We start from the raw sequence: 27,197 nt of genomic DNA, 5'->3' as shown, positions 1-27,197 counted from the left end.
TGTGTTGCAGCATTTTCTGTGTAGATTTAAAAATTAAAGAGACAATTTTTTATTTCTGTTTCTGTCTTGTAAAATTTTTTGTAATCGAATATTGTGCCTCATTTTAAACTATAATTCAACATAAAAATTATCTATTTTATTTTTTAGTTTTAGATCTAACATTTTTTTCCATTTATAAGTGTTGTTAGGATATTTCCTTAAATGAAAGCCTTTTTTTTCTATATATATATAAAAAAGAGTACGTGAATGTGTCGATATGACAAAACAAAAATGACTTACCTCATCTTGTTGTTTTAAAAAAAATTACGTTTTTAAAAATATAATGCACATTATTAAAATAATCTCATTACACATACTAAGTAAATAATAATTTTTAACAATTAATATATATATATATTTTATTTTATTAATTAAAAATAATTTAAATATATAATTAATTAATAATAATTATATTTTTATATAAGTGTCAGAAATATTTGATGTACGAATATTGTTATTCTTATTCAATTAAAATTATTACATCTATGCAAAGTAATAACCTCTGATCACTGCCCTATTGCAACTTGCAAGTAGTATTTCATGGATTTTTTTTTCTTTGTTCCATTTTTTCACACATATAATTCTTATGAAGATGTTCATATATACTAAACATATAAATATATAGCACGTCTCTTAGCAATAATATGTGTGACTGTGTAATATATTGTCCTTAATGAATACAAGGTAGCGATTACTTTGCTGTTTGTAGCCTCCAAAGGGTGACTTTGTGAGGTGATTGCCAAAACTTGTATTTAAATTTAATATCTAAAATAAATTGAAACGAGTTATTTGTTTTTTTTATAAATAATTTCAAATACCATATAACTCGGATAGAATTGAATTTGAATTTGATGGAGTGATCATATACGCAATGATTCCTATCAATTATTAAGCAATATTGTTGATCAAGGGTATGATTTTAGATTCAAGTTGTTGGTTTTATTATTTGACTAAATTTGTAGGCTTAATAGTTTTTCATTATTTATAACGAGTATAATCTGTATTTGCTATAATTCTAAATAAACTTTTAAAAAATAAAGCTGCATGATTATCACTTTTGGCTTTTTGATAAATATCAAAGTAATCTAATAATTAAGTGTTCAAATCTTTTATTTGAATTTAATTAATTAAGGGGATATATATTGTTGGTTTTAATTAGCTTTAATTTGATGTTGTTCTGAAAAAACTTAAATAGAATTAAGATTACATGTTTACTATCAACCAGATAACTTTTAGTCTAATAGCCAAGTAGCTTCATCAACTATTGGTAATAGTAGAATTGTAAATTAAACATCTATAATTTTACATAATTACTTGATATATTTATATAAACATCAATGACACTCTTCACTCCCTATCTTAGAATATATAAATATTATATAGATACTACATAAAAATATACTTTATTATATATGATCGTTCTAATACATTGAATCAGCTGATCATCCATCAGCTAAACCAATGACTAAGATGGCCTAATCAAAATTAATTAAAGGTTAATCCTAGGAAATCTATATAATGACAAACAATATCATGAAATTAAATAGCATTCTTTTTAATTTATTTATTTTTATTGTGTACCTTAGAGACATGATTTCAGGGTTTGTGTTAGATGTTTCCCCAACCCATTCCCATTCAAGAGTAAGACAACCCACAAGAAAAGTAAAATAAAAACTATGTAGGAATGCACTTTTCCTTGTCTTTGTCTTCTCTTAAGAAAATTTAATAGTTTAATTTAGCTTGACACAAATAACAAAAATTAATTAATTGAATATTGAAAAATAAAACATAGGCTGACAAGTGTTAGGGGCCACTCTCACCCTGGTTGACATATGTAGAGGCAACCTCACATGCATCAACAATACATCATAACTACTTTAATAACATCATTCTATTATATTTCTTGATTAGATTAACTAAATAAATAGTGATTAACTTATAGGTTCTTCTTCTTTCTCCTTTAAATTGTTGTGGTTTGTGTTAGACTAATTCTCTAATTTAGTTAGATCTTTCCTTACCTGTCGTTGTCTTTCACCAGTTTTAATTAAAAGATCATATAGTTTTATTTACTTTATATAGTGCTTTTAGCTTTAACAAATAGTACACGTGTCAAGAATATATAATCTCTTTCTCACAAATTTAACTATTTGATTTAAAAATATTATGTATATAGTAAAAATTAACCACTAAATTAATTATTATATATTTATGTATAAATATATATAATTTAATTTATTTTTTATTTAATATATAATCTATACTATTGGCTAATTTTGGCATAAGAACTAAAAAGCATATATAACCCCACTTTACATTATGATGAAATTTAGCATTATTTATATAAAATTTAATTTCAAGCAACAAATATTGGACTCCAGATCACTTTGTCAAGGTGATCATTGGAAATCGTTGAACTAATTTTTAGGTTGATTTAGTCTCACTAAATTTAAATGCGGTATTGAATTAAGTTTTGTGTTTATTAGTTGTATTATAGGTAATATTGTGAAATTCAGACCCCACTAGTTTTTATTTATATATACAACTATCCTCTTTTACTATTTTTTAAACAGTGATTATGAAACCGAAAGAAAAAATCTATTTAACTATTTAAAATATTTCATAAAAAAAGGTTTATATTTTTTTTTCACATCACGTGGATTTAAATCTAGTTATTAAAAATATTATCCAATTTCAAAGACCACACATATAAGTGATTCCATTAGAACATAGCATCAAATCAGGTTGCTACAATGTCACACTATGCTTATACAAATTATTGTGCTTTATTAATTGCTCCAGTCTTTATCAAGATGTCTAATGATGATTTAGATTTCTTTAGAATTTGGCCTTTCATTTTTTAATGAAAATAAAATAAAATTTATTGTGTATATTCCTTACCAAGTATGTGTTCATTTTTTTAATCTTTAATCTCTTTTTAAGAAAAGGATTTAATTCGAAATGAGTTTAATTTTGATATAGTAAAAATATAAAACATTTTATATATTTGTCCAACTATAACCGTTATTTTAAATGATCATTCAGGTGATCAACAACAAAAAGTTATTTTTACTGATGCGTGATACCAAATATATCTTAAAAGTTAAGCAATGTTACAAAAATGCATGCTTGATTTTTCTTCAACAGGGATGCTGCAACCGATCACTACCTTTTGTATTGTAATTGCTATGCATATGTACAAGTCTTCTTGATACTGCTAACTGATAATGATTGTGATATTAAAATGTGAAAAAATGCTAGGGGATTAAACAATATGGAGAAATAAAGAGATACAAGTTTAGAGCATTATTCTCAAACAAATAGTATGGTGGTTGTCTTATGAGTTGGAGTTTAGGTTATAAATCTTAGAACAAGTGTTTTATAACACTAATGTGACTAAAGCTTTCCATGGGAATAAAATGTGTCATTTATGACTCAGTTTTCACTTAAAAAGAATTAAGGTATGCATAAATCTGTGAAATATTCAACATATTAAACATCATATCCTGTAATATTCAGAGACTATGTCAATGTTTTGCTAATTCAATTACATAACAGAGAAAAAAAAAATAAAAATAAAAAAGGGGGAAATGAACAATGAAAAGAAGAAAAACATATGGTTACCATGTACAACACCACCATTACATACAAGAATCACCCTCACATTCATGACCATCCTCCTCCTCCTCCTCCTCCTCCTTCTTTGTAACTACACAAATCACCAAAAAGACTGCTAAATCATGAAGGAGCAATGCCACACCATGTTTTCCTTCATATATTCTCCATCGGCCCATCGTTAACCGTCGCTGACGGTTATTAGGGACGGAGGTAGTATATGATGAAACATCATAAGTACTGCAGAATCTTCAAGAGGCTCAATGACCATTTTTTCCTTTTGATGAGAAGAATCTACTAAAACCCCTTGCATGTTTCTCTGGTGTAGTAGTTGAGGAGGCTGAAGAAGAAGATGCTGATTTTGTAGGCCTGTGGTTTGATTGCATAGATTGGAAGTTTGACTCATTATCTGAGGGGCTATATAAAGAATTGGTGTAATGCAAAGGGGACTCAGCACCTTGTCTTTGCACAAAACCAGAATTAGCAGTGTCCATTTCAGCATGATCTTGAATATTTGGGCTATGAGGAGCATGACCATTATGCTCTGTGTAGCCTTCAACCTTTTGACTTCTCTCATTGTATGGAGACACCATTGGTGGCTCCATTTGAGGGTGCAAAGACTTCAATTGTTTGCCAAGAAGAAATATGGTTTCTTGACACTCAGCTAGCTTTTCAGCAGCAGCAGCCAACTCTCTCTCCTGGGATAACACAGAATTCAATTGAAGATTAACATATTGAAAGGAAACCGGATTTCAGTTAACTGTTTTGAAGATTACCCTTCTATTAACGAGTGATTTTGTCGATAAAACAGATTAGGTTAATTTTGAAGGAGAAGTTAACATGTCTTTTTTGCACTATTTAACAACATCAAAGTGTCAAATTACACATTTTGAAAGTTTCAGGCATATAGGTGCATGAAGCAAAAGTTTCTAACTTCTTTGATTAATATTAAAAGTTTCCCAAATTTATGCATTTTTCATAGAATAGGCAAGAAGATGCTAAATAAAGCATGGAAACTTCTTTTGATTGGAATTATAGCCGTACCTGCTTGTTCTTAAGTTCATTATCAGCAGCTGCGCTTTCACTCCTAACAAAGAGAGTAACACAGGAATTAGAAATTACAAACAACTTGGGAGATTCAATGACAACGAATTCTTGAAAAATATGTGTAGTAATTTAGTGTTGCCAAGCAAAACAATACACCATGTTACTTAGACCAGCTTAAACACAAATGCAATAAGCAGGATATGCACATGTTCATGATATACTATATGAAAAGGGATGAGTGTCTAACCTTTGTAATTGCTCCTCTAGCTCCTTGGACTTGGCCAAAGCTGCTTCATGACCCTTCTTTTCCTCTCTCAGTTCATTTTCCAGAGTTTCCATCTTTGCACGCAGATGATTTAGTTCGGTTTCAAATTCCTGGGCACGTGCTTCAAGTGACCTGTACGACTCTGCCATACATTTCAGTTGTGTCTCCGCCAAGCTGTTTGATCTTTGAGCAGAAGTCAGTTGTGACTTAACTTCAGCTAGAAGTTGCTCTGTCTCTTGCAATTGAGATTTTGTGGTTTCAAGACTTTCAACACATTTTGATAGATCTGCTACAACCTTCTCTTTCTCTGACTTCAGTTCTTCAAATTCCTCAATCGTGATCTTTTGTGCTGCAACATTCGATTCATAACCTGAAATCGGATTTCCGTCATCAGGGACCTCAGGATCAGAACAGGGATTAAGAATATCGGAATGACCATTCTGATATCTCTCTCCTTTCGAATCATTCTGAACTAACATATTTTCCGGCAAAGCAATCTTATCTATACAATCAGGACTGTTAGTTTCAGCTTCTGTACCCTTGTAACCAAGGATATTGATTCTGAATTCACTTGCTTTAGCTAAAACATAAGACAGATCAAGAACAAACTGTGGCAAGGTTGCTTTATTGCTTGTAACTTTATTAAAGGTGGCGGAGAACTCCTCCAGCTTTCTGCTTATTCCATCTTCATCGGAAGATATCTCATGAACCGTCGTAGCTTCTCTGCCTAGAAGCAAGACAAAATCATGAATCTGAGAGAAGGCAGCCTCTAAATCTGAGCTTATCTGCTCATACTCTGTAGGTTGCTCAGACGAAATGAGTTCTTTTTGGGTACTTGAGCCAGCATCTTCATGATTATCCTGCTTCTCACATGGAGTCTCAGAAGGCTTAACATCCTCAGAGATAACAGCTTCAGGGTCCCGGACTGAAGTGTTGGGTGCATCTTCAAGAACACGTTTAACTTCTTCCAGGATCTTCGCTATATCAGCATCATTTGACATGGACTCAAAAATAGATAATATTTTTGATTGGACCTCTGCAAACAACAAACCATCAACATTAGACTTTGGATCAGGTTCTGGCAACACTGCATCAGAAGATACTTCATTTGGTGATGGAGTTGAGCCACTCTTATTTTCCGAGGTATCATCTTTACCGGTACTGACTTCTGACACATCATTAGTCATAACTTCAGTCGTCTTATCAATTGAAGGAACTGAAACTGTGGCATCTACGTTAGAGTCATTTGATAACCGAGCCAGCTTCTCCACCTCCAAAAAGTCATCCATTAGCTCCAATTTCTTACAGGCTTCAGATTTGCTAAACTCATCAGTGCTCTTCTCTTTTGGGAATTGGGATAGCTCGGATATTACCGCTGTAGACCAAGATTCAGCACAACTTGCAGCATCATCGATTCCATCTTCAGACATGGAGATCAAACTCGGTGCATAGCTTGCATTGCGCCCGTAAATGTTTTCAGGGGTTATATGGATGGTAGATTTTGGAGATCCTTTTTGTTGATTACTTTGCGCTTCCAATAATTGAAGTTTGCTTAGTGTTTTAGCACACATACTCCTTGAGGCCTGCAATTCACTGTTACGTTTTGCCAAAGCTTCTTTGAGCATCTTTGTCTCTTCTTCCATTGTCAATAAGCGCTCCGTAAGGAATTCGTTATCCTTCTGGAATTTCTGTACATTCTCAAGGGAGAATTCGGGCACAGGAGGCATATGAAGACTAGCAGGTTTGACGGGAGACTTCCTTAATCGACTTTCTCCATAATCTCTACCAAGATTCTCAACCTCTAGTTTCATTTGTGCAAGAGCAGCTGGTCCAGGTAACTTCTTCCGCACAAGACCACGTAGTCTTTGGCATTCTGCCTCCAATTTAGTAATTTTTTTAACACCCTCCAGGTGCTGCTTATTAGCAACTTCTGCTGATCTCATACTCATGTTCTTTTCTTCATTGCGAATCTCGAGCTCTTTGGAAATGACATGGATTTCATACTTAAGAGAACTGATTTCTCTTTCGCATGATTCTATGTTGCCCTTAAGATGCTCAATTTCAGCCTCAGCATTAGCTTTTTCTTCGCTCAATTGGATTATCATGTTAGAACGCTCCTGCAGGGTTCTTGACAAAGCCGCATTTTCAGCAGCGGACCTCAGGAGTTCTTGTTCAAAGCTGGCTATCTTTGCCTCAAGCTCACCCTTAATCTTGTCAAGTTGCTTGGTTTTTGTGAGAGCGACTTCCTGTATTTTCTGTTCATGTTCTTCCTTCAGGTTTCTTATCTGCCGCATGCACTCCTTAAGAGCACCATCCAATTGTGATGCATGGTCCTCAGCAGTGAGTTTTGAGAGAGTGACGGTTTCCAGATGGTTCTTCAATGCCAAAGCTTCGGCTTCAGCCTTTTCCCAGCCTGCAAAAATTCAATATGGCTTCAATTGCAAGATCCAAAAACTACTTCATATTATGGCATACTTTTTTGAGTTTATCATTATTTTGTGTAATAGAATCATCAAAGGCTCAAAGCCGTATACCTGAAACAGCTTCTTCGGCTACTTTAGCATGCTGTTTTACCAAGCTCTCCTTGGTATTTATCTCCGAGTTCGCCGCTGACAGCTTTTCATTCAAGTCTTTGATCTCATCCTCCAATGTCTCAATTTTTTCTTCACATGTCTTCACTTGATCTTCTAAACCAGTCAGATGCGTGTACGACTCTACGGAGATTTGGACATAGTTTGGCTTCTTGTAGCTCTCCTATTAGCACAAGCGAAGGCAAAAAAACCAAATGAATGACTTTAATGGCATTGCTAAATCCACAAAAACCAATTTATCAAAGTAAAGGTCCTAGAGAAACACATACAGGATGCTAAGGGATAGAAAAAAATTACAATGATATGAATGAATGCTGAGAATCCAATTACCAAAAACAAAGCAGCCAAATCAATTAAACTCAAAAAAATTCCTCAAGCACAAAATAAACATTCCATTTTTCTGAAGTGCCAATGAATATTATATATACCTGATTAGCCTCAGATGATGCACTAGCAGAGTCCAATGCTGCTGCTGCTTTCTCAAGCACAGCCTTGTCAGATGATTTCTTCTTCCATGGCCACCGCCGGTCCATTGAAAACTACAGACACCCTTTTAGAAACCGAAACACAAAATTCAATTAGAATCAAAATGAGGCCATTCTGTTTTCACCTTCACTGCATTACACTACCAAATTCAAATAAAACATGCTATTCACACAAAATTCATCAGTTAGAACAAAAAACAAAGCCATCTTTTTACTTTCACCACATTTCACTGCCAAATTCTCATTAAAAGATACTAATCACACAAACAACAACAACAAAACCAACAACCCCACCATTTGACAAAATGGTAATCACTCACTCTCACAAAGAACATCCAGGTTCCGTTTTCCAACACACAAGTATACAGTGAAATTGTTTTGCACAGTGTTGGATAGTGTCGGTAGTGAAGGCTCACACATACACACGAAATTGATTAGGGAAAAAAAAGTGTCAACATAGCACATCAAAATGAAGCCTTTTCTTTTCTTTTTTTTTTTTTTTAAATGGGTCCCCTGATTGACACAATTTTACTATTTTTGAGAAGATTTGGCATTTCAGGAAAACAGTAAATAGTAAGAAACATAAGCCAAACAACAATTTAACTAGAGTATCTATCAAACCACGATCTCCAAGATCTAACCGCTGCAACTTCCTCCATTGATAAAAATTTCATAACATCATCAATAGAAGAATTGAATTAATAGAAAAAAATAATTATTTATTTATTTACATATCACAAGTGATTGGCTGCAATGAAAGTGGACTGTTACTGAGCTTAACTTTACCAATTTAAGAAAGAGTTTAATTTTAATTAATCTTACTGTGAGAGCAATGTTGAAAATTAAAATAATTAATGAAAGTAATGATTTTGCTTTTGTAGACAAGCTTCTGTAGTGGCTCAAATTAGATCGAAATTAATATAATTGAAGGAAAAAATTGTCCCTTTTCTTTTTTCAAAAAAGTTGGAGGCTGCATGGAACAAATCCGAGGAAGTTTGCTGGGGAAGTGAATGGTGGTGAAATTGAACAAAATACGATGTCGTTTTGAGTAATTAAGCACAAAAAAAGCAACATTGGAAGCACTGGTTGAACACGGAGTCACCGACACACAGAAATTAAGTTAAAAACAAAAAAAATGACGGTGAATGGAAACGAATAAGTTAGGGAAGTGGCAACAGAAATGAACACCACAAAAAGTGAGTGACTTTGCAAATGTAACGAAATAAATTAGAAAACTTGAATGAATAATCAGTTAATAAGGGAGAAAAAACTGAAGTGGAGAGAGTTAAGAAGAGCATTAATGGAAGAAGAAGAAGAAGAAGAAGAAGAAGAAGGGTGTTGGAGTGAGAATGCAGGTAATTACCAGAGGAGAATGGAGGTGGTTATGTTGTGAAACAGAGAAGAGTGACAATGGGGTTTGTTATTGCTGTTATTGTAGAGAGAGAGACAGAGAGAGAAGGAAGAAGAAGAGGAGAGAGAGAGAGAGAGAGAGAGAGAGGTGGGTAGGCTAAGATATTGGGAATTAGGTGGCCATCTTAGAAAGCTAAAATGGCCTTTTAACCCAAACACCATATCATAATTTTTTTTTGGTACTACATTACCAACTGTAAAAGATTTTTCTTTGTAGAATCTTTGTTTTTTTTATTATTTTGTCAATACCAAATTACTTGAGTAGTTTCATACTTGAAAATAAAAAATATAGAAATGACGATAATATTTTGATTAAATATTGATATTCGAAGTGTATTACAACATTGGTCGACACATATCTTGTGTTGACTCTTCACCTGCAAAATCCAACCATATATAATTACATCAAATAATTTTATTTTTAACAAAAATATTAATATTTGTTTCATATAAAAAAAACTCCAAATATGTTCTAAATTTTTGAGAGAATCCTATCCAAAAATCAAATAGTATATAAATAGTATAGTGTAAAATATTATGAAGTTTGTACTCTAATTCTCTAAGATGACTAATGAAACTCACTACACACTCATTTTATTGATATATTTTACAAACTTTTATGCAAAGTATGTCGAAGACATAAAAATTGTGCTGTAATCACATGTTAGTAGAATTGTTTGATTTTCTAATAATATTTTCTGGAAGACATATATTAATTGATATAGTAACATAAAAAATTAAAAAAAAAAAAGATATTGTGGATTGAGAAATGGTGGGCAAAGAAAGAAAGAAAGAAAAGAAGCTTGAGTTAGAAGGAGGGCATATCGCGTTTTAGTGAGCTGTATCCGATAATGGAGAAGCAAAGAATAAAAGCCATTATTTTAGTCACTCTTTGCTTTAATTTACTTTACACCAATCATAACAACGTAAATTATTATTCATTATAATATATATAATAATGGTTTCTTTATCTTATAATAATGGGAAGATTAACCTATGTAAAGTCCTAATTCAGTTACCAATATTATTGATTTTAATACATAATAATGTGTGTGTATGTGAAATGAGATATTAATTAAGGGGATTGTTACCTTATTTTATAAAATTATTAGAGAATATCAATAACTTTTTATAGTGTTTGTGGTTAAAAATATATATTATATGTCTTACTAATTAAAAATATGATATTTGTTATAAATAATAATGTAGCATAAGAAATTGATTAATTAATTAGGAGGGAGCAGTGACTAGTGTATACAGCTAAATAGAATTTGGTATATTGCTCAAATGAGTTGGCTGCTTCCTAAAGTGCATTACTACTGTTGCCACTTAATTGATATGACATCAACGTCATAATAATATTACCCTTTTTAATATCTTTCACCCTCCTTTTTGACTTTTTCTTTGTTAAAAATATTATGCAAATTTTAGATAATTTTTGCCAATTTCAATTATATATTTTATTTAAATGAACAAGCTAATAAGTTTCAAAATAATTAGACATTACTATTCCTATCTTATTGATCATCCATTAGTTTGTTTGCAAAGTAATTATGATATATAGTTGAAAAGTGAGGAAATTGTTTTGTTAGAAAAAGGTGCCTAAATTAATCACATATATAGTGCGATTTAGTTAGAAAATGAGTTCCAACTTCCATGTAAAACAGTGTAACACTTATTGACAATATCTTGTAATTAAAGTTAAGTTTATGCACAAAGAATTTAATTAATCTTGCAGTCAAGTACAATTACCAAAATACCTAGTAGTACACATAATAAATATGAAACACATCAATTAAAAAAAATATTTATTACTCTCATAAATGATTTGACCATGTCACCTACCATACTAGTACTAAGTAAATGATCAGTGCATTATTGTTACTTATTCAACTCTTTCATTCAAAATAAGTTTTTATTTTTACTGAAAATATTTATTGTATATTGTGATGAAATACAATTAGGGTCACTACCCTTCACTACTAGCATCTGTTTTAATTGTAAAATATATATATATATATATGCTTATTAGTTTAAAATTTTGTATTAATAATAATAATCTTATTTTGTACCTTTAAATTAAAGCACATGCTAGCTAACTTTATTAGTAATAATTGGAAAACCCTAAATATATATGTATATATGTGTAGTATTAAATCCCTCGTGCTATACATGTGGGCTTGCATTTTTTCCACTCATTACAACTAGTTTGTATTATTTTGAAAGAAATATATATTTTATTTTCACAATTTAAATTAATAATTATGTATAATATTATGCTATTAAAATTACTTATTTTAAAATTTAAAATAGTATATAAATAATTATACATGTTACAAATTCATTACACAACTCATTGTATAACTTCATGTATGATTTTATAATATAGTGTGAGAATGCCAAAGTCTTCGGTCAAATGTCCGATATTCGTACTCAATTATTGTACACTAAAATTAGCTCTAGAAATTAATTACTAAAGTATAATATATATTAAAATATAAATATATAATTATTAATGAACTAACTGATCCATCTTATTAGTAATTATAATAAATTGACCTTAATCTTATGATAACGTATATAAGAACAACTGGGTCACAAGTACAAAGTTCAATTAAGCTTCCAGCTATTTTAATTAACTTGGTGTTAGGTAGTATGAACCGATATAATTAATGAATAATGTTATATATACAAAAGTTTTATCTTTGTATCTTTCCTCCGTCCAATTTTTTTCTACCCTTTTCCTTGTCTATGTTGTAATATTGAAAATGAGATTATACCAAAACATAGAACTTTTTTGATCCACTGAAATAATGTTGTAACGGTTTTATGTGTGACAACAAATTTACAAATATTTGCGGCATTTCAAAATAAATAACTTAATAATCCGTTGTCCAATATATATGGTTACAAATATAATTTTCCTTTATTGAACTATAGTCTTATATTATTCATATAGTCTAGCCAAAACCAAATAATTAGAAAGATTTTGTACCATATTTTTTATTTAAAAAAAACAATGTTAAGATTTCAAAATATTGTAATATGAATTTAATTTTAATATACTAATAATGTAAAAAAAAACTTACAATTATGTCATCAAATTTATGTATTTGGATTAAGACACATAAATCTAATTCGCTCCTATTTATACAAGAATATTAATAGGTGTATCATGCACAAATTTATTTTTAGTTGATGTTAAAATTATTTTTATTTAAATGAATCAGAATACCGATCACTCTTTAAATATTTTGGTCATAGATGCTATAATAAACTTTTTAGAATGACTCATCAGAAGATCCAATTTGCTAATTTAAAAAAAAAAACATCCAATTTTAAATAATGCACATTAACGGTGTTTTTGTGCTTTATCTTTAGGTAAGGTTTTAACGAATTATGATACTTCTTTGAAACATATTACGTCCAAACACTTCTTTTCAATAATAAAAAAAAAATAAGTAATAAAAAAATGCGGACTTAGTATTTGAGATTAAATCTAATACCATGTTATGACATGATAACGTTTTTTAATTTTCCTAATTAAGAGCTGGATATATAGTAGTGATTACACAGAGGTTTAGGTTTAGGATTAGGTATAAGAAATAAAAACCATACATATAGAAACATATAGATAGGAAGACAGAAAATGATGAGTTGTGTATATATAAAATTTATTGTCCCATGCCATTTGTTTTCTACTTAAGCAACATCTTGACTATTATTATTCATCCAATTCAAAATTCCAATCAATATAAATATTATTATTTTCTTATTAGAATAAAAACTAATATCGCTTTCTTGAATAAACTATTCGACAAGACCACATAAGAATGATTTTATAAATAGATCATAGATGGCCCCATATATGGTGAATAGGTTGGAGCAAGAGTAGCTACATGAATGAATGTGAAAGCGATTTGGATGTTTGTGTACACATTTTTTCAGTAAAATCTCATACGCATGCTTTATTGCTTCTGCTTTGCTTTCCAATAAAATGCTATTCCCCGTACAAAATCTGCCTCTATATTATTATTATTACACTTATAATACATATTTCATTTTATCTTGGTAAAATATATAATTGCATGCTCCTATTAATTTTATAATAACCATGTAGTTTGTTTATATTTTTTTTAGGTTTATATCTTGTGTCCTAAAAATACATGTTAAAATTATAAATTAAAAAAATTTAAAAATATTAATATTTTAAAATTTTAATAAATTATATTTATTAGCTATACCTTTTTTTTTAACTTAAATTCTACTACTAGTTAAGGTGCATGGTAATGGTACGAGAGTTTCCATGAATAGGCAGACAATTCACACAGAAAAACTTGCTCTCTTTCTTTGGATTCTAAGTTTGTAAGACTTTTTGAATTTTGGACACACAACTTTTGTGACCGTATATTGGGAACTGAAAAGTACGTAACTACGTATAAATTAAAGACGACCTCAATATTAATTGCATATAACAAAAAGTATTATTTAGTTTGGGTTGTTTCATTTTATTAAAGAATTCATTTCTAATAAATAATCATCTCAATTTGGGCTCATATGTAATTTCGATATTTTAAGATTCTGAAACAATGCACTGTCTTTTTGGGGCAAATTTTTCTTTTAAATTATTACGTTTTACTTATAAATCATGCTTCATTTTGATATAATTTACAAATATAAAATATTGTGTACTTACTAAATATTTACTTATAATAATGATGTTCATACCAAGTATTAAACATATTATCAAAGCTAATAAGTCATACTTAGCTTGGATGTTGATTATTATTTTCCAAATTTAATGGCTCCTAATTACTATAGGACTAAGCGTGGAAAATTTTCTCAAATAATAAGTGCCCATTTTTTATATTTTATATTAATTTGTTTTACAAATTAAATTATTAACGTCATATTATATTTTTCAGATATACTCTTGCATCAATAGATGATAAGAAAGAAATTAATAAAATAGTTAAAGCAAACCATCATTATTATTGTTAGAGATATATCCATATTTCTTTTTATCAATTTATACTTTTTGGAAAAATAATTTTATGACAATATATGAAAATTTTGTTTCTTGAAGATTTAGAATTCGATTTTTAGTGAATTTCAAAAGAGAAAAAATATAAGATAAGACAAATAAAAGGAGAAAAACATTTATATAAAAAATTAAGTAAATTCCAAAAAAAAATCTTATTCAAAAGAACGTGTTAGAAATATATATAATTATGTTATCTCTTTTTATCAGCTTAAATTTTTAGGGGGAGTAATTTTATGATGATTATTAGAATTTATTATTTTTTTATCATTAATTAGCTATCAATGTGTAAAAATATAGATTAAATTAAAGTATATTATTGAATTAATAAACTAAAAAAAATTAAATTAATGCTTAAAAGTGATGGTAAAAAATAATAAATTTTAATTATTCTCTAGTATTTTTTCATAAAAAAATTTATAATTCTAACACAATTTTATTATTTTCTTAATCCAATTTAAAAAAATAATAAAAATAGACACTTATATATAAAAGGTGAGGGGGTAATATAAATAGAGACGTGTGAATTTCAAAAGTGGAAAGAATAGTTTCAAAAGATTCTTCTGCTGCTTGCGATGGCAATGGCTCTGCAAGTCAGCTTCCATAAATGAATTCTTACTTATATTACATGCATTTACTGCAAAAAATGCACATGCATGCTACTATAATTTTAAACTCTTAATATTAATCTAGTAGGGGAAACAAAAAGAAGAAACAAATACACATAAATATTAATTGTAACTTAAAAACTTAAGTGTGTTCAAAAGTTTCATGAAAATCATCAATATTCAATACAGGTCGTTTAATTAGTTGAAGTAATAACAATTTATCTTTCTTAATGGATTTGCGTACAAGCAAGTTTAATTTTATGTATACAAAAACTGATATTTAATTTGGAGAATTGATTATATCTCCTAAGTCCTGTAATAAATTTTGTTTATTTTCTGCTTTTAATTAGTATTTTATGCAGTGACGGATCCAAAAAATTTTAGAAGTGGGGGCAAAATAATAAAAAATATTAATATTAATTATTTAGATATTTAAATTTTGGAGTATATTAGCTAATCAAATTTTTAATAAATAAATATAATTAATACATCTAAAAGTATAATAATTTAGTTAAATTTTTTTTATTTCAATATTTCGGTAATATTGCATGAGTTACATTTATTATTAATATTTGTGCTTAATCAAGTATTTAATATATGTCAAATTACATTTATATTGATTATTTTTTATATGATACAAAAAAATTATAACTCAATAGCTAAAAAATTTATAAAAAATATAACTCGAATGAACTAAATTAAAATTTTGACAATTTTTTATTTTGGTATCTAAATTTTTTCTAAAATTATGCAAGAAAGACAAAAAATTTGTGAAAAAAATAAAAATTCAAATCAAACAACCACAATTATTTTTATATGTAGGTATAGATAAAATAATATATTTTTCTCTATTAAATAAATATTAAATAATTTTTTCATATTTAATTGAAAAGTTAATATTTTATAATATTATAGTAAACGTTTTTTTTAACAAAAACAATATTATATGTATGTATAAACAAAATTAAATTAAACAAAACAATAAGAAATAAATAAATGATATATATTATAAAAAATATTAAATACTAATAATCCCATTTATATTTAAAAAGTTAAGCTTAACTTTAGGCAATTAAATAATTAGATTTTTATTAGTTATTATTAATATTTGTTTTGAATTTATATAATATAATAATTTTTATTATTATATTAATATCTAATAATATAAATGTTTTTTACACATAATTTTTTTTGAAGTGCAGGGGCAAATAAATTATTATAATAGGAACAATTCTCTACATATATAATTGTTATTAGTTTTTTAAAAATTCAATGGGACAATTGACCCCACACACATAGATCCGTCCCTGATTTTATGCATTCACATAGAAAATATTTTTTTCACTATACCATCATCTGAATTTTGTTGTACTTAAATTGATATTTATTTAGATTTCGTTTGGTGGAGGATATTTATTTAGGTTTATTTACATTAAAGTGATTATAGCTTTATTAATCATATAAAGTTAATTTCAGACATAACAAACAACTAAAGTCAACATACACCTAAGCTCTATTTTTTTTTCCCATGTTTTCTGTTGCGTTTTTTGGGGTCAATTCATCTGAGCTTTCGGATATGACATTTAACAAATAAAAGAAATAAAAAGATAAAAAAAAATTATGAATTAAATAAATTGCTTTAAACATGAAACCCGACCCACCACCCTCCTTTTTTCTGGCCGTTGATTGCCCTAATAACTCTCATTTAACTGTTTCCTCATCCCTCCAGAATTTTGTCACAACATTTTCCATTTTATTTATTTAATTTTAGATTACAATACTATATATAATTATATATGATATAAAAATCACACGTATATAGCCGCTTGCATGTATGATATATGTTTGTCGGTGTAAATTTAAACGGTTCCGTTAGAAAAATTAAAAAACAGTCAAAATTTATTTTATTTAATATTTATTAATTATTATAATATTTAATAAATATTAAATAAGATAAATTTTAATTATTTTTTATTAATATTTTTTGTTATTAAATATTTTAAATATTTAAATGAAGAGATTGAAACACGTTATATGATTTAGTTCAGCTGTAAATTAGGTTTGCATAGAGTTAAATTATTAATGAAAAATATTATTTGTACAATAAAATTTAATTTTTAATATTATTTAATTATTTTTTAATTAAAACATATTTCTATTTTTTAAATATACATTTATAATTAATATTAATTTAAATTTTAAAAATTAAAATTTTTCTAACTTTCTATTCATTTAATAATTTGTTATTGTTTTTTTCTTTTACGTTTTTTTCTATAACACAATTTTCTTCTTTCTTCTATTCTTCTGTCTCATTCTTCACTTTTTTCTTATAGTATATTTTAAAGTTAGTGTAGAAGTATTTGAACATTTTCTTTTAAAAAAAATTACGTGGTACCGGTTGTAAAAAGAAATAAAAATAAGAAGAGACTCAACAATTTAATTAAATAAACTTCAATTCAATTTTCTCATATGTATCATGAAGAAAAAGGATTTGGGAAATTGTGATAAGAGTGACCAAATTAAATACAGTCACCACTAAATTAATCAATTTATTATTATTTTTCTATTAATTCTACTCTTAGTATTGAAGGAAGTAACTTTTTTCAGAATTATTTAAATGTAATTTCTTATTCCGTTTTTAATAAATAAATAAATAAATTTAAAACCTAGAGCTGAACCTTGGGGTTAGAACATGATCAGAATGGATCTTAAACAATATAACAACATTATATTGAGAAATTCACTAATTACATAAGAAAGGATACAGAAAAACAATGAGAATATTAAATAACATAAATAATTAATATGTTAGAGATGTTCAATTTAATAGGTATCTAAATAATTATGTTAATTATTTTTAATTTAATGATTATTTTTTTATTCGATTTATTCATACATAATTAATAATAGTTAAATATTCAATTTATTAGATATATGGATAATTACCTTAATATTAAAGTTTAAGACGTAATTTGAGAATGAAATATTTTTTACATAAAATTCATTATTTACATTATTTAAAAAAAATTATTATCTATCTAACAAAACCGCGTACATAATTACATATCAGCACTAACTATACTTTCGGTTAATATAAATATAAGACCCATATCCTATATCTCATCAACAATAAGGAGGCTTGTCACTGATGAATAAATAATAAAGCCAAAAACATACCAAAATTGCTGAAAAGTTGGTTGCTACTCCTTATTTAATTTTATCTAATGCATGTGAATATGTTACGACTACTATATATTAACAAAATAATAATATTTCACTATAAATCAATAATATAAAAATAATTGGTGGTTTAAATAATAAGAGGGAATGAACGACCAAGATTTGTAGTTATTTGCCGTAGTCATAACTATATGCAGCATTATAAATATATAAGAGACAATGGGTCGATATTTTCGGTTGGTTTGTGACCCAAAATGTGGCATATGAGTCACTTTATGGGACCCCTACCCTACAAAAATTTCATGAAATCCGTAACATAGATAGGTCAAATTTGCACTGCTCCTTAGAATCGGTAATTTCCTATTGAAGCAACACTTAATAGACTTTGTGATGTTACTTGCTACAAAAATAAAAGGGTAAATTTGATGTGATGATCAATTATGAGGCACGGGTGATGCAACGCTTGCAACTTTATGTATACAATAATCAATTTCAAAACCTTAATTACAATTTCGGTTTTTTTTTTTTTTTTAAGTTGAGTTTGATTGTTTTAACATTGATATAGTATATTATATTATCATCCCATAATGTTTGTCCTTATGAGACTTTTAAAATAATAGAAGATTAAATTAAATGTTTTTTCCCTCGTAATATAATAATGTATATGATCTGTTATTTAAAAGATTGGCTTATACCAACAATCTCAGAATCAGAATCAGCAGGATACGATAATTTTTTTGTAGATCTCTCCACGCTCAAATCACTAAATTCTCAAATCACAGACCACCAACAAAGGACCCTATCAAATCCAGTAACAAAAATACGAATAACGACCTAAGAGTAATTCAATATATATGAGTAACTTATTCAATCACAGATACGCAATTATTCCATCTCTACTCTAAATACTCTCACACTCTTACTCACTAGAGCATTGGAGTCCTTTTGCAGGTGCTCAACACCGCCCCCCCCCCCCCCCACAAGAAGACGACGTTCCACCTCCTTACTCCAAGGAAAGCTAGTTCAAGCATCGATAGAACGAGCTATACCTCGGAGATCACTTTTACACAGAAACATTTGGCGCCCACCGTAGGACCGATTTCTTCTAACCCCACAATTCTTTATTCTCTGCACTCTCTAATCTTTTTGCAGGTCACTACCACATGGCGGACGAACACAGCCACGCTCTCTCGAACACTAACCCGGCCGAGCTTTTGGCCATCAACGAAGCTCTCCGGGCCGAAAATAAGAGAATGGCCGAACTTTTACGCCAAAGGCAACACAACCATAGCAAAGGAGGGGAGCACAAAAACGCTGAAGATAAAGATAATAATGAACACACATCGGAGGCAAAGCACGCTATACCCGATCCCCCGAAAATAACTACCAAAAGAACCAACCCATTCACAAAAGAAGTCATGAGCTTCGAGATGCCCAAGAAATTTACCCTACCAACGATCCTGAAGCCCTACCTAGGAATAGGCAACCCAAACCTCCACGTCACAAAATTCTATGCGAGGATGTTTATGAACAAAGAACACGACCCAATCCTATGCCGAACTTTCCCCACCTTCTTAGACGGAACCGCTTTAATCTGGTTCTCCAACCTCCTAGAAGGATCCATCTCCAACTTCGATGAATTGGCCGACCAGTTTGTCAACCACTTTGCCGCATCCAATATATACGTGCACAATTCCGATTACCTGAGTACTATAAAGCAAGGGCCGAATGAAAGTCTGAAAGACTACATGACCAGGTTCGCTGAGGCAATAAACGAAATACCCAACCTGAATCCAGAAGTTCACCTCCATGCCCTAAAAAGCGGCCTTCGCCCAGGAAAATTTCAGGAGACCACAGTCATAGCAAAGCCGAAAACTCTAGCCGAATTCCGAGTAAAGGCAACAACTCAAATCGAGATCGAAGAGCTCCAAACACTCCAAAAGGCAGACAAGCCCGTCCCAAACAGGGAAGACGAAAAAAAGAACAAACACTCGAGCAATAGAACCATAGTTGTCAGAACCGAACCAGTAATAAACTCGGTCAGACTATTGGGTCACTGGGTTACTGGTTCAACCGTTGAATCACTGGTTGAACCGACTAACTCGGTTCCATTTAAATAAAAATATAAAATAATCACTTAATAAATATTAAATCTATATTAAAAAAAGATCTCCACCAACATTCTACCAACAAATTTTAATTTCTAAAAATAACTAATAAAAGAATTCTGATTAGCATTAAATCTATATTTAAACACTCATGTAGTAGCAATAAGAATAACAATCAAGTGTTAAATCTACATTAAAATAGCAATAATCAAATATTAATATGGTAACAATTAAGTATTAAATTTACAATAACTCAGTAACAATCAAATATTAAACCAGCAACAATCAAGTATCAAGTATTCTATACAATAACAATTAAGTATTAAATTTACATTAAACAAGCAACAATCAAGTTTTAATCCAACAGGAATCAAGTATTCTATACAAATTCCAATTAGCATCAAAAGTTTAAAATGACAACACCAGCATCAAATTCCAATTGCTTTCATATTTGCTTTAAAATGTCACTGAATATAAATTCTAATAAACATCAATTTATTTATTCTAAATCTACAATTAAACAGCAACAATCAAGTTTTAAAAATCAATATACAATAACAAAAAAAAATAGAAGTCCGAAATCAGACTATCTCACAATATTTCAATCTGTTCCCATCACAGAGCCAAAGTCAGAGGAGGCATGAGATGGAGAGGGCCAAAAGCAGAAACAGAAGAGGCACAAGACAGGCACAAGGCAGAGGCAAAACACGAGCAAAGAATAGGGCGACCAAGCACGATGAAGCAAAAACGGGCAAGGAGAAGGCAGAAGCAACAGAGAGCCACGTCGAACGATGACGCGACGATGATGACAGAGACGCATAAGAGCAAGGAGTTGCGCCAACGCGGTGAAGGAGAACCACAGACATAGGCGACGACGCAGTGAAGGAGATGCACAGGAGACGACAAGACGATGCAAAGAAACCGACGACGTGTGGTGGCGGTGACAAACTGAGTGAGAGAATTAGATACTGAGAGCTTTGTCTCTGTGAGTTGTGAGTTGTGAGTTGTGAGATTGAGTCAGAGAGAGTGAAGGGGAATAGGGCTCCGTTAGGGTTTTAATTTTTCTAAAAAGAAGAGTGGGGGAACGGCGTCATTTTCGTGGGAGGGGTTCAAAAAAATAAAAATTGAACCGATTCGATTTTTTAAACTCGTCAGTTCATTGGTTTTTCTTAGAACCGATCAGGTCAAATCAGTTCACACCGGTTTTTTTCTTGTCCGGTCCCTTATTCTACCCGGACTAGTCCTATGACTGGTTTACCGATTTTCCGGTCCAACCGGCCGAGTTGGTCCGGTTTTGACAACAATGAATAGAACAAACCAGAGACAATTTAAGCTCACACGCAAGTTCGACAGCTACACTCCCCTAAATGCCAAAAGAGAGGACATTATCAAGGACATCCTACACTCGAAACTCATCAAACCTCCAAACAAAGCGAACACATACCAGGACCAGCGATACGTGGACAAGTCTAAATACTGCACCTTCTATCAGAAATATGGACATTCAACAGACGACTGTGTTATAGCAAAGGACCTCCTCGAAAAGCTGGCCCGACAAGGCCTGTTAAACAAATACATTGACACCCGAGGAAGGAAACGAATCGCAAAAAACCTCGGCCAGCATTCCAGAACAACTAACAATCCCCGAGACAAAGGAAAAAAGATAGATAAAGACACTAATACACCTCGCCGAATAATAAATTGTATTTTTGGCGATTTTGCAGGAGGCGGATGCACTAACTCGGCCAGGAAAAGATCCTACCGAGCTATGATGATCGTGATAGGGTCAACCTCGTCTCAACCCGTCAACCAAGATGAATTAGAAATCTCATTCCTCCCTAAGGACTATAAAGCAATCGATCGCAACCTTGACGATCCCGTAGTCATCACTGTGCAGGTAGGAGAGCCATTAGTCAAGAAGATACTGATGGATCCGGGGAGTAGTGCGGACGTGCTATTCTACTCAACATTTCAAAAGATGAAGTTAAGTGACAAAGCCCTCCAACCATCATCCGGAGAACTGGTAGGTTTCTCAGGTGAGCGAGTTTCTATCCGAGGTTACATCTGGTTACAAACCACATTTGGAAATTACCCTGACTGTAAAACCATAGACATACAATATCTTGTTGTTGATTGCAAAAGTCCTTACAATATAATCCTAGGCAGACCTTCCTTAAATGCATTCAATGCTATTGTTTCTACTATGCATTTGTGTGTTAAGTTTCTTTCACAGGACAACAAAGTCATAACAATCCACGGAGACCAGAGGGAGGCCAGGCAGTGCTATAACGCCAGCCTGAAGAACGAATACCCAAGACAACCCGAACAGCAGTATGTCCAGGCAGTATACAATTCGGAACAATTGCTTTCCCTGGCCGACCTGGACCCTCGAACCAACTATCAAGAACGACCGCTACCAATAGACGACCTCACGGAAGTTCAACTAACAACCGAGGAAGAAAAGTATACTTACCTCGACAACGCACTGAAAAATGAAGAACAAGATCAACTGGCCGAGCTACTAAGACAAAATGTCGATCTATTCGCATGGACTCCAGCAGATATGCCAGGGATAGATCCCAACGTCATCTGTCACAAGTTAGCAATCAACTCATCAATGCGACCTATATCCCAGAAGAAAAGACACTTCAGCATAGATAAAAGGGCAACTTCCCTCACGGAAACCTAAAAGCTTCTCAACGTCGGCTTCATCAGAGAGCTCAGATACTCCACTTGGCTAGCCAACGTGGTAATGGTAAGAAATAATAACGGTAAGTGGAGGATGTGTGTGGACTATACAGACCTAAACAAGGCCTGTCCAAAGGACGCATACCCCCTTCCATGCATTGATAAACTAGTTGACAGTTCCTCCGGTTTCCAATGTTTTAGGTTTTATGGATGCCTATTCCGGATATAACCAAATACTAATGTATTCGGCTGACCAGGATAAAACTGCCTTTATTACTGACAACGGAAATTTCTGTTATAAGATTATGCCATTCATAGTAAAAAACGCAGGTGCCACATACCAAAGGCTCATGGACAAAGTCTTCTCAAAACAAATCGGCCGAAACATAGAAGTCTATGTCGATGACATAGTAGCAAAGACACCACATGCAACAAATCACATTTAGGACCTAAAAGAAATTTTCCAACAACTTCGAATGTACAACATGAAACTTAACCCCGAGAAATGCGCCTTTGGAGTGCAAGGTGGGAAGTTCCTCGACTTTATGCTCACCTGCCGATGTATTGAAGCTAATCCCAAAAAATGTCAAGCGATTCTAAACATGAAAAGTCCAAAGACAGTTAAAGAGGTACAACAACTAACAGGTCGCCTAGCAACGCTGGCCATATTTTTACCCTGCGTAGCCCACCGATCACATCACTTGTTCAAAAATCTAAGAAAACAAGAAAAATTCGGATGGACCGAGGAATGTGAAGCAGCCTTCACCGAGCTTAAGACTATACTATCGAAACCGCCGATACTCCAAAAACCAGAAGTAGGTAAACTACTATACCTCTATTTATCTGTTACTAATCATGCCATTAGCTCTGTCTTGGTAACAGAAACAGAAAAATAACAACACCCAGTATACTTTGTCAGGAAGACACTCCAGAATGCCAAAGTTAGATATCCAAAATTGGAGAAACTCGCTTTGGCCCTCATAACAATGGCTAGACGATTGCGACATTACTTCCAAATCCATACCATCATAGTCAGCACTGAACAGCCCCTCCGGCAAATTCTGACAAAACCTAAATTAGCAGGGAGGCTAATTAAATGATTGATCGAACTATTCGAATACGACACCCAACACCAATCCCAAGAAGCCATCAAGTCTCAAGTTTTGGCCGATTTCATAGCAGAGCTCACCATAGAAGAACCTGATTTCATGAAGAACAAATGGACACTATACATCGATGGAGCTTCAAATAATAAAGGCTCAGGAGCAGGCATACTGCTCGAGGATGAACATGGAACAGCTTTGGAACAATCCATACAATTCACCTTGCATGCAAGCAATAACCTGGCAGAATATGAAGCACTGATAGCAGAGTTACAACTAGCCCACACAGTGGGCGTAACGCAGGTAAGTGCTAAGTGTGATTCTTTGCTCGTGGTACAATAGGTGGCAAGTAACTTTTAGGTAAAAGATCTACTATTAGAGAAATATAATATCACTGTCAATAATCTTATTAACAGTTTTCAGACATTCGATATTTCCCATATACCTCAGAAACAAAATGAGAGGGCAGATATCCTCTCAAAATTAGCAACTACGAGAAACCAAACTAAACCACCTATATTATCTCAACCAACACTCGTTGAACCTAGTGTTATGCTAATGACAATTTTGAGTATTTCACAAGAAGAGGACCGGCGAACACCGTTCAAACGCTATCTACAAATAGGTGATATACCCAGTAGTGTTCAAAATAAAAGAAAATTCAAAAGGAGAGCAGGTTTCTATACACTACTCGGTGCCGAGCTATATAAGCAGGGATTCATAAGGCCTCTACTCAAATGCCTAAACACCGCATATGCCAAGCTAGCAATGAATGAGGTACACGAAGGTGTCTGTAGAACCCACATAGGAGGAGGAAGTCTAGCTTCCAAGATCTTCCGAGCCGGTTACTACTGGCCGACGTTACAACAAGATTGCATGCATAAGGTCCAACACTGTGACCGCTGTCAACGTCATGCACCAATCATTCACAATCCAGCCGAGCAGTTGTACTCATCCGAGGTAAGCTGGCCCTTTCACAGATGGGGGCTAGACATCCTCAGATCCTTCCCACCAGCACGAGGGCAGGTTAAATTTCTAATTATTGCTATCGATTACTTTACAAAATGGATATAGGTAGTACCATTAGCAAAAATAACTTCTGAAAAAATGATATCCTTTGTGTGGAAAAACATACTTTGCAGATTTGGTATTCCTCAATCCATTATAACTGATAACGGTAGAAAATTCATAGATCAGAAGTTTACAACCTTCTTACAAAATTTTAAAATAGTTAAACAATTCTTCTCTATGGAACACCCACAAACTAATGGTTTAGCCGAGGCTGCCGATAAGATTATCCTGTAGGGACTCAGGAAAAACTCAAAGACTCCAAAGGAGAATGGGCCGAACTCATCCTAGAAGTCCTATGGAGCTATAACACGACAGAGCAATCATCAACAAAAGAAACTCCTTTCAGACTGGTATACGAATGCGATGCCATGCTACCTATTGAAATCTCACTCTAATCCCCTAGGACCGAGAACATCAATGAAGACCACAACATTCAAAACAATCAAACTGAGCTTGACCTCGTTGAGGAAAACCGAAACAAATCAGCTTTACAACAACTCGCCACAAAGCGAGCTATAACTCGAAAATACAACCGAAAACTCAGGCCGAGGACATTTTCAGTAGGTGACCTCATCCTCAGAAAAATAGAGGACGTACGACAACGACCAAGACATGGCAAGCTAAGTGCCAACTAGGAGGGGCCTTTCCGGATATATAAAGTAATTGGCAAAGAAGCATACAAAATTCAAACCCTCGACGGAGCTATACTACCAAACAATTGGAACATTTCTTCTTTAAGAATATACTATAGTTAGTCTATAAGTCAGACATGGTGATGCACTCTTTTTCCTACTACCATATTTTATCCCTAAGTTGAGTTTTGCTGGAGAAGTTTTAATGAGACATACCACCCCGCGTTTTCACAATACTGATAGCCAATTATTTTACAACTATTTTCTATCCTACTCGGCCGAGCAATAACAAATAACCAATACTAACTATTAATATGCACATTCAAAAAGATTTTCGAATAAAAAAATCAAATAACCAACGATATCTATACTTCAAACACGACATCAAACTTTATGCAAAATAAAGATGTTTCCAGCTCAAAAACTACAAGCCGACAAATCCAACTAACAATTACATCCAGTCTTTTGGCTATAAGCCAACAATCTCAATCTTCAAAGTCAACAAAACACAAAAAAACTAATTCATTTCAAAAAATTATGGTGCACCCAGATTTTCACCATGCTCCTCATTGTCATCATCCTCATCCTCCACTAATCGACCATCAACAACAACCTTGTAGGAGTTCATAGCAGAGAAGTCCACCTTGGAAGCCAAGAGCTTGGCCTGCTCCACTGCTCTCTCAAAACCCGCGGCAAACATCTCAAGGCCATGATATTCTTTTTCAACTTCTATCTGCTTCTTTTCTGCAACAAGCACCACTAATCTAGCCTCAAGAGCAACTTTCTCCTTCTTGAAACTCTTTTCAGCATCCTCAGAGGTTATCAATTTCTCTTGTAACGAGTTCACCAAACCCAGCGCATCACGAAGCTTGTTCGATTTCTCCAGATTATCCTGCATCAATTGAGCCATAGAGGCCTTATCAAACGAGTCTCGAGCATGCTTAAGCTCTTAAGTTCGGCCAATACACATCAGGCGAGCTCCCATCACTTAAAGAAACACAGAACTTTAAAACACAGAACAAAGAACAAAAATCACAAATCACTACGAATATGTTGAGATACATCTGTAGATATTGCGAGACACCAACATCACCAACGTCATGTATGAGCCTCATGTCAGAGGGACTTTGAGCATGCTCATCAGCAACAGCAGAAAAGGGGAAGTGCTCACTCCATAATGAGGTCAGGTCTTCATCACCCTTGTACCCATGAAGAATTTTCTGGTTGTTCATAAAACTATTTACTTGCTCCAAATTTACTTCTTTCCCAGCAACCTTATCCTCGGACACATCCATCACCTTCTCCTTTTTACCTTTC

General features: G+C 32.1%; 1 protein-coding gene across 2 annotated transcripts; it reads right to left on the bottom strand.

The window, feature by feature from the left end:
* Positions 1-3,526: 3,526 nt before the first annotated feature.
* Positions 3,527-9,557, bottom strand: LOC130933406 (filament-like plant protein 4). Of its 2 annotated transcripts, none has more exons than XM_057863014.1 (6): positions 9,403-9,557; positions 7,983-8,104; positions 7,498-7,717; positions 4,946-7,376; positions 4,696-4,738; positions 3,527-4,349 (listed from the first exon to the last, which is right to left on the bottom strand). In XM_057863014.1, the coding sequence occupies exons 2-6, from the start codon at positions 8,085-8,087 to the stop codon at positions 3,912-3,914; spliced, it is 3,237 nt and encodes a 1,078-aa protein (XP_057718997.1). In that variant the 5' UTR covers positions 8,088-8,104; positions 9,403-9,557; the 3' UTR covers positions 3,527-3,911. The 2 variants fall into 2 exon arrangements, with proteins under 2 accessions (XP_057718997.1, XP_057718996.1); XM_057863013.1 differs by lacking the exon at positions 9,403-9,557 and adding an exon at positions 8,360-8,785.
* Between the last annotated feature and the right edge of the window lie 17,640 nt (positions 9,558-27,197).

Source organism: Arachis stenosperma, chromosome 6 (genome assembly GCF_014773155.1).
Source record: "Arachis stenosperma cultivar V10309 chromosome 6, arast.V10309.gnm1.PFL2, whole genome shotgun sequence".
Classification (NCBI taxonomy): domain Eukaryota; kingdom Viridiplantae; phylum Streptophyta; class Magnoliopsida; order Fabales; family Fabaceae; genus Arachis; species Arachis stenosperma.
This window is presented reverse-complemented; position numbering and strand designations above follow the sequence as displayed.